This window comes from Thamnophis sirtalis, unplaced genomic scaffold (assembly GCF_051295495.1).
Source record: "Thamnophis sirtalis isolate CommonGarterSnake01/CBP01778 unplaced genomic scaffold, rThaSir2_p1.2 scaffold_3, whole genome shotgun sequence".
Classification (NCBI taxonomy): domain Eukaryota; kingdom Metazoa; phylum Chordata; class Lepidosauria; order Squamata; family Natricidae; genus Thamnophis; species Thamnophis sirtalis.
The window spans coordinates 120,566,702-120,583,584 of NW_028261383.1; the positions used below are offsets into that span (position 1 = coordinate 120,566,702).

At 39.8% G+C, this 16,883-nt stretch overlaps 1 protein-coding gene across 7 annotated transcripts in view; it reads left to right on the forward strand.

The window, feature by feature from the left end:
* Positions 1–8,334: 8,334 nt before the first annotated feature.
* Positions 8,335–16,883, forward strand: part of SEPTIN9 (septin 9) — a 275,134-nt gene continuing 266,585 nt past the window's right edge. For 3 of the 7 annotated variants that reach the window (XR_015695999.1, XR_015695998.1, XM_087709856.1), the window contains exon 1: positions 8,344–8,493. Coding sequence is in view for 5 of the 7 variants with exons in the window: in XM_087709856.1 (XP_087565982.1) it covers positions 8,472–8,493 (22 nt within the window). In the remaining 2 variants the exon portion in view is untranslated. Of the gene's footprint in view, positions 8,494–16,883 lie in introns of all 7 variants that reach the window. The other 4 variants (XM_087709853.1, XM_087709855.1, XM_087709851.1 and 1 more) reach the window with 4 other exon arrangements.

A 16,883-nucleotide genomic window follows, 5' to 3' on the forward strand; every position in this document is an offset into this window, starting at 1 on the left:
TCAATTGTCAGAATTTCCTATATATCTTGGTTGCTATCTAGTGGTCAACCCTAAATTTGCAGCTCAGATATGATAGGCCTATTGTATTTGTATTACTTTATACAGCATATACCCCTGATGGTTTTCCAATGTGTGTGGTATGGAAATGGGACTTGTGAGGTCCAGTCTTCCACATTTTACAAAAGGATCCTTTTGATGATATTAAGCTCTAAAACCGGGGGGGGGGGGGAATATGTGCCACAGCACTGAGAGGGAAAACTGGCTGAAAAATGGAATCCAGAACTTTAAAACTGTATATAAACCAATTGCAATGTCCTCTTTTCATTTACCAGCAAAGATAATCATCCTGAAGGAGAACTGGCTAACTTTAATTCCTTTTACAGGGTAGAAAACAGAATAAATATAGTAGACTCATATTTCTTTTTCCTTCAGAAAGGGAAAGAAAGAAAGATTGTTAAAATGTTATGACTCAACAAGTTTGGGTAACTTAATTTGTGGAAACTTGGGAGAAAAAAAAATCTGTTTTATACTTCTTCCTCTTCTTGCCAGAGCATTCAACCATAATCTTACTGAATTTGTGTTTGCCTACAAAATTGACAGCACTGACAGTGATGATTTGGAGATCATCAGCCCTGCGTGCCTTCTAACTCCCCTCTCTCCTTTGATGATTGGGTACACACACATGATTTGATTAAACACAGTTACCTAATCAACAGCAATTGAGTGGGTTCCAACATCATGCTAAGCAAAAGCAAAGAAACATATGATAATTTAACTCAAGGTTTTCAAACTTTGTGGTAGCATTTTCTTGAGTCATCAGCAGAAAACCACAATGGCACCAACTTGACAACACGCATGGACTATATCACCACATGAATGCCACAGTATGTACGTGTATCTGTATATTTTACACAGTGATATAAATAATAACACTTAGATAATTATGTCTTGCCCATTTGCCCCCTCCTTCCTGCTGGGAACACTCCCTCGGTAGAAAAGTAATTGTGCATGACTTCCCCTTGGATTGAAATGAATAATTTAATTAAGGTTTGGGTTGTACAAAACAAAATAAATATACATTTTACATTAATGTGGATGCATAAATCACAAGTAACTGAATTACCTACTTTAGGCTTATATACAGGTAAAAAAAAATGAAATGGATCCAGAGTGATTTTTGACAATGCTCCCACTTAATCTTCACATCCGCAATCAGTTGTATAAAACGCTTTGACTACTTACTACTTATATTCTGATTCAGAGTTTGAGAACACTTGGTTTAAAACAATATATGAATCCGTTCATTGCAGTGCACATACTGATCTGTCATTTTTTCATTTTGCTTGAACCTATGAAATATCCAGTCAGCAAAATAATGAACTAAAAGGGTTGTTTAAAATATAAATCTCATTAACCTTAGGCTGCTTTTATCTAGGATAACAATCTGCGCCTTGAAGCCCAGGACAAAATAGCTTGAAACTTATACATAGGCACTTTATTCATCATTGAAATTACTTTGGCTATAGTGATTCAGGTCCCAGGCACAGATTTGGTGTGGTTGGCATCTTCTGTGATAATTTGCTGCAAGGTTTGTCCCCCCCACCCCGCCTGACCCAGCTATAAAATTAAATTAAATTTCACAGTACAGACATCTTACGGATTCTTTCAGAAATATTGCTAAGCCTCCCTTTTTTTTAGGAACCGCCGGCCTGCTGGCTTTACCAAAATGCATTTGACAAGTCAGCACTTGGGTGCTGCCATTAGTGGGAGCCAAGATTGCTGGTGGGATTGCAAACTGGCAGTGGCTGGGAAAGCCCCTTAATTGTTATGAGTTGGAGCCGCATCTGAAATCTGATGCCATCTCCATTTGTTTACTTTGTTTCTGCTATTTAAATCCTTTTACAGCTAATTTTCAGGGTGGTTCCCCCCCTCCCCTTCCTTTCTGGTTCCTTTTCTGCCAGCCACTGGGTGGCATTGCACATCTACTGTTTGTTTTGGCAGTTTTTCCCTTATCCCTCTGTTTTGCCAAAGCTAGACTGGATAGCCTGACAAGAAGGCAAATCAGATGGAAAACTTTCCAACCATGGAGGTATGGAAGAAGAGGGATTGTGTGCTAAATGAAGCTGGCAGGGGCAGAGGTAAAACAAACACAGGAATGGGGAGGTGGATATGCTTGATTTACAGACCCATCAATCTGGTTTCCATCTTCACATCCAGCAACAGAGCTGTTTCCCCACATACTATGAAGTTGCTTGGCAGCTAGTAGCCCATGCAGTTCATCTACCCTTTGGTTCCCCAACTCTGTCACAGGAGGAAGACATCTGGTCATTTCCCCTTGAAACTTTTCTGCTATACTTTTCCACCTTGAATGGAACACATTTCTACTCTGGAGATCCTTTGGGGAACATGTTACATCTAACACAAGAGTGTTAATAAAGCTCTTGTACATCACTGAAGAGCTAACATGGAAGAAACCAAAAGGTCAACAGAAGTTCCAGCTGATGTATTTACATAATAAATAACCTATTAAGAGTTTCAGGGTTTTGTTTCATTTTGAATCTCAAAGAAATGTAATCAGTATTAATAAAACCACAAGAGTCGAGGAAATGGTGCAAATGGTACAAATCTCAATCTGACACACACCAACACACATAGAGTGTTTTCTTTTTGTTTAACTCCAATGGACAGGACATCAATTGTCTGAAAGAAGCCCTCATATTTCTTGCCCTAAAATGTTCCATGAAGCACTATTACATAGAATAAGGCAGAAACTAGTAGAAGTCCATCTTTATTATGAACTTTTTCATAATATCTGTCAACAAGAAAAATCGAATCTCACGCAATGTGTATTTGCATATGAAATAAGTTGCCAGCAGCAACTCTGATTCTGTAATTCCCCTAGCTCTATGATGGGGTAAAAACATGTAATATGCTGCTTGTGTGAGTTAATATAGATATTACTTTGTGCCCCAGGGGGATAAAACAATTCCTGCAACCCTACTCTGAGAGTACGAGAATTTCTACTCTTTATTTGATCAATGTAAGACTAAAATTGTCTTTTTTGTTTGATTCTTCAGTTCTGTCTCCTGATGATAAAATGGCTGTACTGTACTGTTCTTGAACAACTGTGTTTATCCAGAGACCATACAGTATAGTTTTTAATTGTTTTAACATTTTGTTTTATTTGTATGGTTGTGTTATCCCCTAACTGGGATTTGAGTAATGTTTATGTTTTAATTGTAAGCTGCTCAGAGTTAGAAATGTGAGATTCAGGGAGGAGGGCTATATACATATATCGATTGATTGATTGAGTAAAAAAAAATAAAAAAAATAACAGATCTCTCTCAATTTCAGAAGTAATAATTGTAAAAAAGAAAGAAAGGAAGGAAGGAAGGAAGGAAGGAAGGAAGGAAGGAAGGAAGAAAATAACACCCAAAACAGAAAAGACTTATATTTTAGGAATTAAAGCAAAGGATAAATACTAATAGAGTAGCTATTGTGAGAATTTTCTAGCACAGGTATAGTTCTAGGACAAGGGAGATGTAGGATTTGTGATGCTTTTGCATACCCACAGGCATAACTCTAACCCAAGTTCTTATGTAGAACCCATTCAGATGAACACAAGTCAATTTCCACTTCAGATCATCCTAATGATTGATCTGGGGTTAACTGGTACCACCTGATATCCTCTCATCTTTTGTATATTTAATAGGAAAGGTATATTAGAGAGAAGCCCAAAGAGATGGCCGAACATGAAACAGAAAAGCTGGATATTGGAAATTTGATTCAGAAGATTCTTAACCAGGAAGACACACTTCTTTTAGGTTTTCTGATTTTGAGCACCTGAAAGCTGTGCTGCAACTTCAGACACCCAAATATCCCAGCCGTAAACCCTCTTTTTTCTTAATTCTTTCTAGAGGCATATGAAGAGTTCCCTTTTTTACATAGATCATGCTGCATCACAGCTTGCCATGCAGACAAATGTGGGCTAATTTATTTAGTATATTTTTATTCTACCTTTATTAATTTATATGTAACTCAAGACAGGAGACATACATAATACTCCTTGATCTTCCTATTTTCCCCACAACAACCAACTGTGAGGTGAACTGGGCTGAGAGAGAATGACTGGCCCAAAGTCACCCAACTGGTTTTCAAGCAGGACTAGAACTCACAATCTCTGAGTTTCTAGTCAGCACCTTCACCACTATACCAAATTGGCTTCCTCTAGTTCTCCTAAATCAGGTTACACCTTGTCTCTGAAAGCTTTAGGTAGTGCATACAGTATGCACACACATACACATATACATGTGTGTGTATGAACGGTATAGGGTTTCCTGCCTAGGCAGGGGGTTGGACTAGAAGACCTCCAAGGTCCCTTCCAACTCTGCTATTGTATTGTATTATTATTACATATGGTATACATATACATATAAATCTTCTGTACTGCAGATATGTTAAATTGTTACAGGTGTGCTTTGACAAAGGACCACAATAATGTTAAATGACCTTAGTTATGAACCTTTTCAATAGCTTCTTAAAGAGTGACAATTAACCAGAAGCAAATATGTAGTTCCACTAAAAATGAAACTAAGCAAACAAAACAAGCATTTTACTTGTTAGATTTTTGCCTCTCATGAGACAATGGAAAGCACTTCTCAAAAGCAGGCTGACCTGACAAAAAAAAACGCAAGCTCCCACAGAGATCTGCTTTTCTTTAAAAAGTTGTGGACAGAAATTCCAACATTAGGAAAATGGAGGGTGCTCTCAGAAAAAGCCCTGACCCAGCTGGCATATTCTGTGCATTTTTCTGGGCTGACCTGAGCTGTTTGGCATGACTACACTCCACCTGGCTCCTGCTATTGCTCCAAATCCCCCTTTCTTTAATGAACTATATATTCCCTCACTAATCTTGCAAAAGTAGGAGAGAAAGTTATATAAAGGCCTCCCTTCTGAGGGTTTCTGAAATGTGCATTTTATGAAACATTAACTTGCCCATTCAAAAGAAGTGCTGGTCTCCGAATCATTCTGAAACAGCAGAAAAAAAATAAATGACTTCATTCTGTGGCCTCCCTCTTTTTTATTTTTTTAAATCCTTTTTGACATTTTTGCATCCTTTCTTTTTCTTTTTTGGCTCCCAGAGTGGAAGAAATATGCCAGGCCATGGTAACAACGGAACAAGCCTACTGTCCATTGCACTTAGAAAAGAATTCATCCTCAGAAATATTGCATTTGTGGGACTGTGTTTAGGTTACGTAGATGTGAGAGTCTGGGCAGCCTTGGGGAAGGGTACTAATATTTGGAATCCCAAAGGTCCTTTTTCAAAAGGCAACTGTACTTTCTTTGTTTTTTTTCTTGAATACATTTTGCTTCTCATTGAAGAAACTTTTTCAGTTCTGACTGGATGGTGGAAAATGGAAGGATTCTCTTCAGATCATATAAATCTTTCGCCTTGCAGTCATCTAGTCATTAGCACACACTCTATGCTAACAGAACTGAAGAAGCTTCTTTAATGAGAAGTGACTTTTTCCCTTTTGCGAAGCTTGGGTGGGCGTGGCCTGAGTGTGACGCATCTGGCCAGTGGGCCACCACTTTGACACCCCTGCCTGCTCTAGAGAGATGTTGCAGAAGCCTGCTTATAACTGATGGCAAAATATGCCCATGGGCATGTTGTAAGCGCTGATTGGCAACATTTGCCAAGGTTTAGCTGGAATAATGTTTCTGCACAATAAGCGCAAAAAGTCACAGTGCCAAATGTTGTATGCCACTTGCTGAAATCCTTTTTACAAAGCTATGGGATGGTTTTGTGGGCTTTTCCAGTGTGAGGGTGTCAATCTCTCACTTCTGCAGTTTCCCTTTTTAATTTCTCTTTATTAATATCACAACGGCTGGGAAACAGGGGTGAGCAGAGAGACACTGAGTACATTTCAACTCAGCGGACCTGATGAACCTTTGAGGGCCTCAAGCAGTTGCCTGCATTAGCCCATTGCTGACACTGGGTGCACCTCCCCTATTTTGCTTTCATTTGGAACAGCTCTGTCAGCAGGCTACGCACCTTGATTGTCTGCCCGGAGATCTGATAACCTCTTTTTGCTGCCTGTTTTGGAATACAAAAGAGGGTGGGGTGGGATTATAGCATTTTGCTGGTGGAATGTCTGTGGCTTGATGGCTGAAGTCCATTTCTTGAGAATTCTCCTCTGATTCACAAGCTACATGCATTCTCACTGATGCTGATAAGAAATTGTTATTAATTTATTTTAGAGCAGGGGTGTCAAACTCAATTTTATTGAGGGCCTCATCAGGGCTGTCGTTGACCTCAGGAATGGGGTGGGTGTGTCCAACTGGGTGGGTGTGGCCATCTTGACGCCACTCACTGGGTGTGTCCAACTGTGTGCGTATCGTCAGCTTGATGCCACTCTCCAAACTGCTGGTATGTTTCATCTTCACAAGGGGTAGCCTGGGACAAAGCTATGCTGGCCCGATATTTCCTCTTCACATTGGGTAGATCTGGCCGAAGCCACATAGGCCAGTCCCTTACATTTTCCAGGACGGCCCCCTCCGGCCAGATCCGACCACAGCTTGTATTTGACACCCCTTCCTTCATTTGTGGTATAGGGATATAAAATAGCTGCTTCTAAATGGTACCTTACCAATTTCAATGTATTTATGGAAGGCAAATAATATGGGTATCCTTTTCTCTGACAAAAATAAAAAGAAGCCTCCATCTTCATTCCCTCCAATAGAAAGAGGAATTTTTCATAATTATATAGGCTGCTTACTATCAAAAATCTGCAGATACTATTATGACTTTACATTATGATTTACCGGTATGTAGCAAGCTATACCAGAATTTAAGCTTGCATTATGAAAAATTAACTAGGTCAGACCTATTCAATACTTGGATGGGAGACCACCAGGAAGAATCCGTATACTATATACTGGAAAGTTAAAAAAGACATCAAGAAAAAAAAGAAACAGCAAATCACTGTTGCAAAAGAACCAACTTCACCGTGGACATTAAGTCAAATTGAGTAAAACTTAACTTACGTTTTACACATATACACTTGTAGAGTGTGTTATTTGCAGCTAACAAAATAGAAAACAATAACTACTACAACTACCTCTGACAAGACAGGGCAAGAAAGGATAGAAAGCAAAGTCAGTTGATGATACATACTGCAAAGATTAATCATGCTTTAGTCCTAAATACATATATATCTTTCTCAAGTGGCAATGGTCCAAGAAGTGAGAGCGAGCAAAAAGCATATAGGATTTCATTTCATTTCACTAAATATCAATTGCCTAGTCACATATTTGAACATTTCCCCCCTTTCTTGTTTTTTATTCCCCTCCCAAAATCTTTTTTTTTTCAGATAAAATGTTCATGTCTGCTAAGTAATCTAATATTGAAAAACACGCAGACACCATTACCTGGCCTCTTTTTACCTGGGGATTTTGTGGCGATGGCAAGGCAAGTTTGTCAGTACCCCATTTCCCTCCCAAGCCATGAATGGCAGCACTTATACAAGGGTTGATAAGTAAAGGTAAAGGTTCCCCTCACACATATGTGCTAGTCATTCCTGACTCTAGGGGACGATGCTCATCTCCATTTCAAAGCCAAAAAGCCAGCGCTGTCCAAAGATCTCTCCGTGGTCATGTGGCCAGCATGACTAAATGCTGAAGATGCATGGAATGCTGTTACCTTCCCACCAAAGATGGTTCGGATTTTTCTACTTGCATTTTTACATGCTTTTGAACTGCTAGGTTGGCAGAAGCTGGGACAAGTAATGGGAGCTCACTCTGTTACGCAGCGCTAGGGATTTGAACTGCTGAACTGCCGACCCTTCGGATTGACAAGCTCAGTGTCTTAGCCACTGAGCCGCTGTGTCCCTTTAGGGTTGACACATTTACACAACCAGCAGCCTTGAGCATTGAATTGCCTTCTCTGGGCCTTTCCGAGGAGGAAAAGAAGTCATGTTTACAGTAAACGGGCAGACAAGCCACAATGTACTTTGAACTGGAACCTGCTGGAATGAGTCCTGCCTCCAACCTGAGCAGCCAGCACAGCTGAGAAGGGGCAAGGCAACTCAGGTGGGGGCAAGGGGCATCATCTGGCAGGGAGAGGAGTGTGTGTGTGCCAGGGCTGGTTTATTTGCAGAGGGGAATTTTCTCCTGCAGCTGAACTCTTCCCTGAACTGCCTCTCTCAGCTTTAGCCTAGTTGGAACAACCCACGGATTAGAAAAGGTGTGTTCTAATGAATGGGAGTGCTGTGCATTCCCTGCCCAGCTGCAATTGTGATTAGGTCTGTATGTAACCTGTAAGAGGAGAGCACTTCCTCTGTGGAGCCCTGCCTGCTACAGCCAAAGGATTATCAAGCCCCTTTCAGAGCACCCTTGGGGATTATTTACAAGGGAGGGCAGCTTGGAGAAACTTTCTTTCCTTCCTATGTAACAGCTGGGATAAGGACAGCATGAAAAAGACATCATATACAGGTGAGTAGAAGCAAAATATTTCCTCGGGAATATTCTCCTTCTTTGCATAGAACGAGAAACTACTGCCTGTCTTCTATTGGCTCAACTCTTTAAAGTTGCAAGTGGGTTTCAGGGGAGAGGAGAGGAAGGGCATTGGCAATAAAACAAAAAAACCCTGAGTGAATTAAGCATATGCTAAATTCTAAGATAGAAAGGCAAATATCTGTGTATAGACAGATCAAACATAGCCTTTGGTAGCCAAAAGCTTTGTTGTATATATAACAAATTGACATTTAAAACGGTAGTTATTTTATCTAGAAACCAGCCCAACAAGTGTTGCCACTCAAGTCTCCAACAGTGCTTTTCTGGGTTATTTCATACATTACAGCAGTCGCCGTCCTCTTTGCTTTTCTAACTCTTGGGCTCTGCAGTGCATAGGTTGCATGTATACATTGAAAATGCATCATGGACCTTGAGCTCTTAAGGTTCCAGGAGGCAGCTGATCTCTGTAACTCTGAGGACTAGAAACTTGTCATAAGGTTGCAGACACATTTGCATACTGGAGGCATTGCATAAAGTTTAAATAATGTACAATTTAACAAATGGAGAATGTCAATATTCTGCAGGTATCTCTTTCTTGCTGGATTGCTGATAACAGTGTGAAAATTTGGAAAGTATTTCCAGAGATCCTAGCTTGCATAGAGTAACAATATATAGTAAAAACTAGGATTTGATTGCACTTGTGGCATACTGACTAAAAAGACACTGTTCCTGTTGCTTGCAGGAAATATTCTACTTGGCATCAGTATGAATTAGGCTGGTAATCAAGTCCACTCCTACTCTATATGTATGTGTAATACATACTATATGTATATGTTATACATACTGTACAAGTAGTCCTCGACTTACGACCCCAATTGAAAAACCAAAATTTCTATTGCTAATCAAGACAGTTGTTAAGGGACTTTTTGTCCCATTTCATGACCTTTCTTGCCTGAATTGTTAAGTGAATCACTGCATTTGTTAAGTCAGTAACATGGACGTTAAGTGAATCTGGCTTCCCTATTGTCTTTGCTCATCAGAAGGTTGCAAAAGGTGATCGCTAGTCACTGCAACCATCATAAATATGAGTCAGTTGCCAAGAGTCTGAATTTGGATCACACGCCCATAGGGATGCTGCAACAGTCATAAGTGTGGGAAATGGTCATAAGTCCCTTTTTTCAGGGCCACTGCAACTTTGAATGATCACTAAATGAATGGTTGTAAGTTGAGGACTACCTCTATATCAAGTGTTAGATCAAAGGCATACATTGCAGCAATTGCAGTTAGACTTATATACCGCTTCATAGGGCTTTCAGCCCTCTCTAAACGGTTTACAGAGTCAGCATATTGCCCCCACAGTCTGGGTCCTCATGAGTAGCAGGTAGACTATCTCATGGCAATCATGGCATAAGGAAAACCGATATACAATGTAAGGGGTAAGCAACAACGCGCATGAATTAATGAAATGAAATAAACATAGATATGTTGTTCGGAGAAAGTTCAGCAGTTCGAATATCACTGGCTCAAGGATGACTCCATCCTTCTGAGGTGGGTAAAATGAGGACCCAGATTGTTGGGGGCAATATGCTGACTCTGTAAACTGCCTAGAGAGGGCTGGAAAGCACTGTGAAGCCCTGCATAAGTCTAAGTACTATTGTTATATATGCAAATCATTACATCAGTGTGTACCCAGGCTGGACAATTGTAAGAATGCTGTAACTACTCCTCTTCATAAAGGGGATGAGTAGCAAGGGTGAATGCAAACATACAAAGGAATGACCTTTGTAAGTGTCCCAGGGAGGATCAGGGAATTCTGTCTGAAAGAATATGAGAGATGGCACTCAGCAAAATCTGGGAATTGCAGGACCATGTTTTACCAGGCAGTGGGTATGTGGACCATAGATTTGCTCCTTCGTTGAGAACTCTGGGAAAGTTTATTGTGTATTTTGTTGATTCAGGAAATTAAAAAAAAAACATTGGCTTAAAAGATATGCCAAGCTTTAACAATATGGACCAGGTTCAAAATAGCCTTATTTGGTGTGTGGGTAGGAGAATAGGGGAGAGGAAATTTTAAGAAGTGAAACAGTTGCTTGGAGCCTCAGCAAGTTTTGAAGCACCAACTGGGTCCCTTAAAATCCCTACCCTCAGAAATAAGCCTAACTTTTGAGCACCAGCCCACTCTTGGGGCATTCATGAGAGGTGACTAGACTTCCTGGCAAGCAGCCTGTTTTGAACCTCTGTTTAACCCCTCTTACTTGTCCACAGTGCTTATGAGCCTTTGTGGAGTGGTTCCGCATAGCCAGCCCCTGTGTGCTTTGGCCGAGCTTCAATCGGTTGTGAGAAAAAGGGCCTGCCTAGAGCTTTCCAGATGAATATAGATCATGACTAATTGGATTCTTTCTTCCTATCTATATCTAACAGTAATAACTCTTCTTTTAATTGCTAAAATGAGGCTGATATGTGCATTGGAAGTCAACTCTGCATGCTGGCCAGAAACGTTTTTGTTTCAAATTGAGAGAATCGTAAAACAGTAAAATAAATAAATAAAATTATACCACAGTATCTGTGCTTCACAAGCCTAATTAAGGTAACTTCTAGGTAGAATAAGCTCTTCTGATCTCTTTCTGCAGTTTGTTCCAAAAGCTATATCTGAATTGCTGAACCAGTATTTTATACTTCTCGTAATACCTCAGAAAGTGTTATGTGGAATGTAAGAAACAAGGGTAACTGAGGTTTAACCCAGAAGCTTCCCAGATTTATTGGGTGTTGATGCTGGACCTCAGCCTAATTTCACATTATGTCATCATCTTATTTATTTGTAACATGATATTATGCTGCTTCAATCATTTTAGCAGCTTAACAAAAGCCATATATGATAATAACATGTACTGTATATTCCACTTTTCTACTTATGTAAGCCCTCTGGGTACCTTGTAGCAATGAACAAAGTTACAATCTACAAAATGCAGCAGTACCATTAATATTACAATCAAAAATAATTATGATTAAAATCAATAAAGTAAAGCTTGATAAAAGAAATGGTGGGGTTTTTGTTTTTTTTGCCATTTTCTTAAATGGAAAGAATGAGGGGCAAACACATCTCCCTGGAGTTCACATTTCTATAGCTCAAAAGTCATACCAGAGAAGAACCTCACTTGTCCACCAAACGTGACACTAGGGACATCCTCAAGAGGGCTTCTTCTGCTCATCTGAGCAATTAGACAGATTCTTAATGGGAGATGGGATGCCACAAGATAATCAGTTCCTAAGCCATAAAGTTCAACACCAATACCAAGGCAATTGGCAGCCAGTTCAGATAATTCAATGTTCATATCATGTGATCCTTGTTTCTTGCATCAGTTAGCAGCTTAAGCACACCACATTTTGCATCATTTGCAACCTCCAGGATCAGTTCAAGATAAAATGATGTGGCTGAGGAAATAATGTGCAAACACATTCTTCACCACAACCAGTATCTACAAATGCAGAAATAGTTGGTTGTCAAGATTCACTCCCAAATTGAGAACCTGCTCTTTCTGAAGAAGGAAACCCTATTCAGAGTGAGCTTGACCTCAATCCCCAAATCTAGGTTTTTTTTCTTACTTGGGTTTAATTTCAGCTTGTTCAGGCCAACCATTATTATGATTAGGCTACATTCTTAATAATGATACTAATTGATTCTTTGGAGTTTGAAGATATAGAGCACTTTAAATCTTTGAATTATCTCCCTCAGCTGGTTCCACCACAAAACCGCGGTAGACAAAAGCGTGCTCGATGAAAGCGCGTACGTGACGTCATCACAGCGCGATGAAAACATCGCGCTGTGAGTGGTAAATTTAAAATTAAAGCGAAAACCTTACCCTAACCCCCCCAAACCTAACCCTAAACCTAACCCTAAACCTAACCCTTAACCTAACCCTAAACCTAACCCTAAACCTAACCCTTAACCTAACGCTAAACCTAACCCTAACGCTTAACGTAACCCTAAACGTAACCCTAAACGTAACCCTAAATGTAACCCTAAACGTAACCCTAACCCTAAACCTAACCCTTACCTTTATGTGAATCAGCTTGCTTTAATTTTATTTTAATTTCAATTTAATTTATTTTTAATTTTTTTCGTCGCGCTGCTGATGACGTCAGGTATGCGCTTTCGTCGAGCGCGGTTTTGTCTACCGCGGTTTTGACGGGTCACGCCCTCAGCTATTGTTTGCCTTGTTTTTAACAACATAAGGGATAAGATAGAACAGAATTTCCCCATTGAAAAGCAGGCAGAGCAATAATCAATCTAGCATCAACTTCTGAACATGTTCTGACAGAAAGAACCATTATTATGGTTATTATTATTAAGCATTATTATGCAACAGTGCCCCCAAGAAAGTCAGAGAGATACCAGAGAGATGCCTCTGGAGTCTGGGAGGGCAAAAATGTCCCCACCTGCTGTGGTGCAGGAGGACGAGTAGGCAATGCCCACCATGGCCACACCCACTCAGCAACCAGGCAGAGAATCAGTTGCTAACATTTTTTAATCCCACCACTGCAAATATGGTTTAGTGCCTATGTTCTCTCAATATTGTGATGCCACTTTAAGAGATTTTCCCTCTCCATATTTCTCAACTTCTTGGTAAGCCAAAGTGTTAATCAAACTCTGCTAGAGGAAGAAGGATGTTAATTATACATAGGCCAACTCTGTATATCAAAAGTGTGTAACTTATTTTATGGCCTGCTTCCTTAAAAAAAAAAAAACAGTTGTTAGGGGGACTATAAAATTAGAGAAACATAACCCATCCCCTGATCACAATTCTTCCATTCTTCATTTATTGTTCAATAAGGTTCAAGCAGGTGTTTCCTCTCTGAATTTCTTTTCAAGAAAATAGAGATTCATTTACACACACTTGAATTATAGCATCCATGTAAGGAGAAACTGATTCCAGAAAGACCTCTGTAGCCAACAGTTCCAAAATTCAGTCTAGATGATTTTTACATTTTATTTATTCAGCACTGGATGAAAACTAAAGCAAAAGTCAAACTCGTTTGCGTCACGTGATGTATTGTGATGTATTATGACATTTTTTGCCTTTGCAGAGCTGCGGTGGGCATGGCCTGAGCATGTTGCATCTGGGCTGCCAGTTTGACAGGCCTGCTATACGATGTATAGCATATACGATGTATTAAATCTCTTTTATGTTAGTAAGGTACATATAAAATTCCACAGAAGTAAGCAGGACGCTAAACTTTTCCTACAGCTCTCTGGGACCCTGGGTTTGTTAGCCGCCCTGAGTCCCTCCGGGAATAGGGTGGCATATAGATGAAATAAACCTATAAACCTATAAACCTATATCCATATTATCTATCCTGAACTATAGATGACCTGGGAAGTCTCCTAGAGATAAATCATCTATTGCAGCCATTGAAAAAGGCTATGTGACAATCCAAGTGACTGATAGAGAGAACATAACACAATCTTTAAAACTAAGTTCCTTAGTTTAAGCTCTTCTAGCATCAGTAGCCATTGAATAAATATCTATTTATTTTTCTGGCTTAGTTTATAATCACAGAAGGAACATTATTGTATTGGTTGGAAACCTACCTTGGGGACTTATCATTTAAATGGCTGATATAGTAAAACTTCACTACATAGTACTTTTTGACAGGTTCTTTGGATATCTGCAAAGACTGCAGATTACAGAAGAGAAGAATGAAACATGATCAGTAGAGTGTGATGATCTCATAATACATTCCCAAAGCCAAGAAGAATTTCCCAATAGAAAAGCAGAGTTTTGTGAAGAAAGACTTCTAAAACCTAGAACTCTTTCATTCTGAAACTTTTAAAAAGGAAATTTACAAATTGAGCTAAGTTAAAATGAGTTTGATTTGATTTGATTGGGGTTGGTTTTGTATGAATCATATTTATCAACCATGTTTAATTGCTTAGCATAATGTGTATGCGAATCAAACCAATGTGTCATAAACTCTAAAAGTACCTTTAGGGAACTACAACGAACTGCAAGAACTGTTGCAAGCAACAGACTTGTCCAATCAAGGCATTCTTTTATACAGAATGGCCATTTATGTACTGCCACAGAAGTGACATTCTTTATATGAAACCTGCACCTTGTACATGAATTACTGGCAGAGACATTCCCCATTCTGTTGGCCTCTAGAAAGGTGACACTAAAACTACTTTTCACTGGCCAAAAATGAATTTCAGAATGCAAATGTAGCATACCTGTAGTGGGAAAGGCTGGTCCAAATTCCGTTCTCCAAAGCCAGCAAAGTACTAAAAAGAGTAGCAAGCAGTTTTTGTCTTGAGAATGCTATTAACTATTTTGCAGGTAAATAAGAGCTAGTTTGGTATATACCAATAACTGTACCCTATTCAATGTGAAAACAGAATCACTTTCGTTGACTATGTTCATTTTTCCTGGATAAATAGAATGCTAATTATGTGCATTATATTATTGAAGCTAGATGTAACTAGGCTTTTCAACAATCCAACAAATAACAATATTTTTCCAAAGAACTTTACTGACTTTTCCAGATCTATTAAGCTATATCTGAAGTTCATATATGGGGAAATCAGAACTGAATGTCACAGTATAGGATTTGATTGGAGTTTTGGAAATAGACAGCTGGTCCACTAATTAAGTACACCAGGGGTAAATAGTAATATCACTAATATCAGCAGAACCAATATATTAAGACTTTTGTGGTATACAATCCCAAAAGGCTTTAGCATCTCTGAATATGAAGCAAATTTGGTAGTTAGACCATGATTTCCTTTAAACTTAATATTTTGCATCTATACTGAGTTTAAAAAGAAAAGTATGATAAGAAAAGTATATTTATAAGTAATGAATATTTTTAACTGAAAAAGAATAATTCAAAACATTAGCCTGCATGGAATCAAGTTCCTTTTCTGTATTATATCTCTATGACTGCCAAGCCTTTAGCACTTATACTACATTATCAGTAAATCTTTTATTTATTTAACTAACTTATTACACTTACAACTTTGAAGACTCTTGTAGAGTAATTAAACACTATTCTTGGGAAACCAGAGCATCTCTACAAAACTGTTCATTGTTTGTTTGAGATAATTAAACATTTGTTCAGTTGATTACTACATATATCCATTTACTTTTAATAAAGAACCCTTTAGGACAAAGAATGTCTCATATTCTTTGAGATTATTCTGCTTTAATGGCAGAACATAAATTCTATGTGCAGAATAGCTAGCTGCAACTTGTAACCTTCCACTTGGGGATTCCAGTAATAGATGGTTTCAGAAAACATGCCTCAAACAATTGAAGAACTATAATTGAAACCTTTCATATTCTCTGAAGCAGGGATGGATTTCAGCTGGTACGCACCAGTACAGGCATACTGGTTGGTGAAATTTAGCATGCCTTCCCGTACCCCTTCTTCTGGAGGCCCAGTACTCCCTCCCCTAACTTGCCCCCCCTGCTCATTCCCCCTGCCCGTCCACACCATGCTTGCCTTCCCATCCACTTCCTTTGCCCGCCCAGCCAAGGCTGCAAGCGGCCAGGGAGGTGGGGGGGATGCTGTCCGTCTGCTTGTCCCCTCCAGAAGAAACCAGGCGGGCCCTGGGATGGTCAGCATCCCACGCGCCACTGCCATGTGACCTCTCTAGGGGCGCAGCACCTGCCCGGACACGGCTGCACAAGTCTTAAAGCTGTCAAGTTTGATACCCCTGGTTTTTTTCCCTAAAGGATTAGGGGTGCAAGGGTCTTATAACTTGACAGCCTAAGACTTGCACACTTCAATGCCAGAGTTTCTGAGCCAACATTTTGGTTGCTAAGCAAGAGCCTTGTTAAGTGAGTTTCACCACATTTTACAAGTTGGCCACTCCCACCTGGTCACATGACTGCCAAACAACTCTCACCCAGTCACATGACCACCAAGCCACTCCCATAAAACAGGCTACACCTACAGAATAGGTTCTAAAAATTTTGAAACTCACCACTGCTCTGAAGATATGTCTTTCCTGCGTCTAGCTTAGAATCTGATTTAAGAATTCTGGATAGCAATGCCATATTGTTCTGACCCAGGTCCCCAAACACAACAAACACTCTGTATTTAAATCAATGATTCCTTTATTAGGAGTGCCAGCAGCCCCAGCTAAAAGTTTCTCTCTCAATGCAGGCTAACAAGTCTGTCCGGCCGGGAAGTGAATAGTTGACTGCTACATCTATTCATCTCTGCCCTCTGCCTTTTATCCCCAGAGCTAGGATGGGGCTTCACTAGCAAAGCTTGCTCTTCGTCCCAAGGAGTGGCCCACAGATTTCCACTGCTCCACTCTCCTCTGCCTTCTGCACATCCGTGCATCAGGCACTGGACCCAGCTGT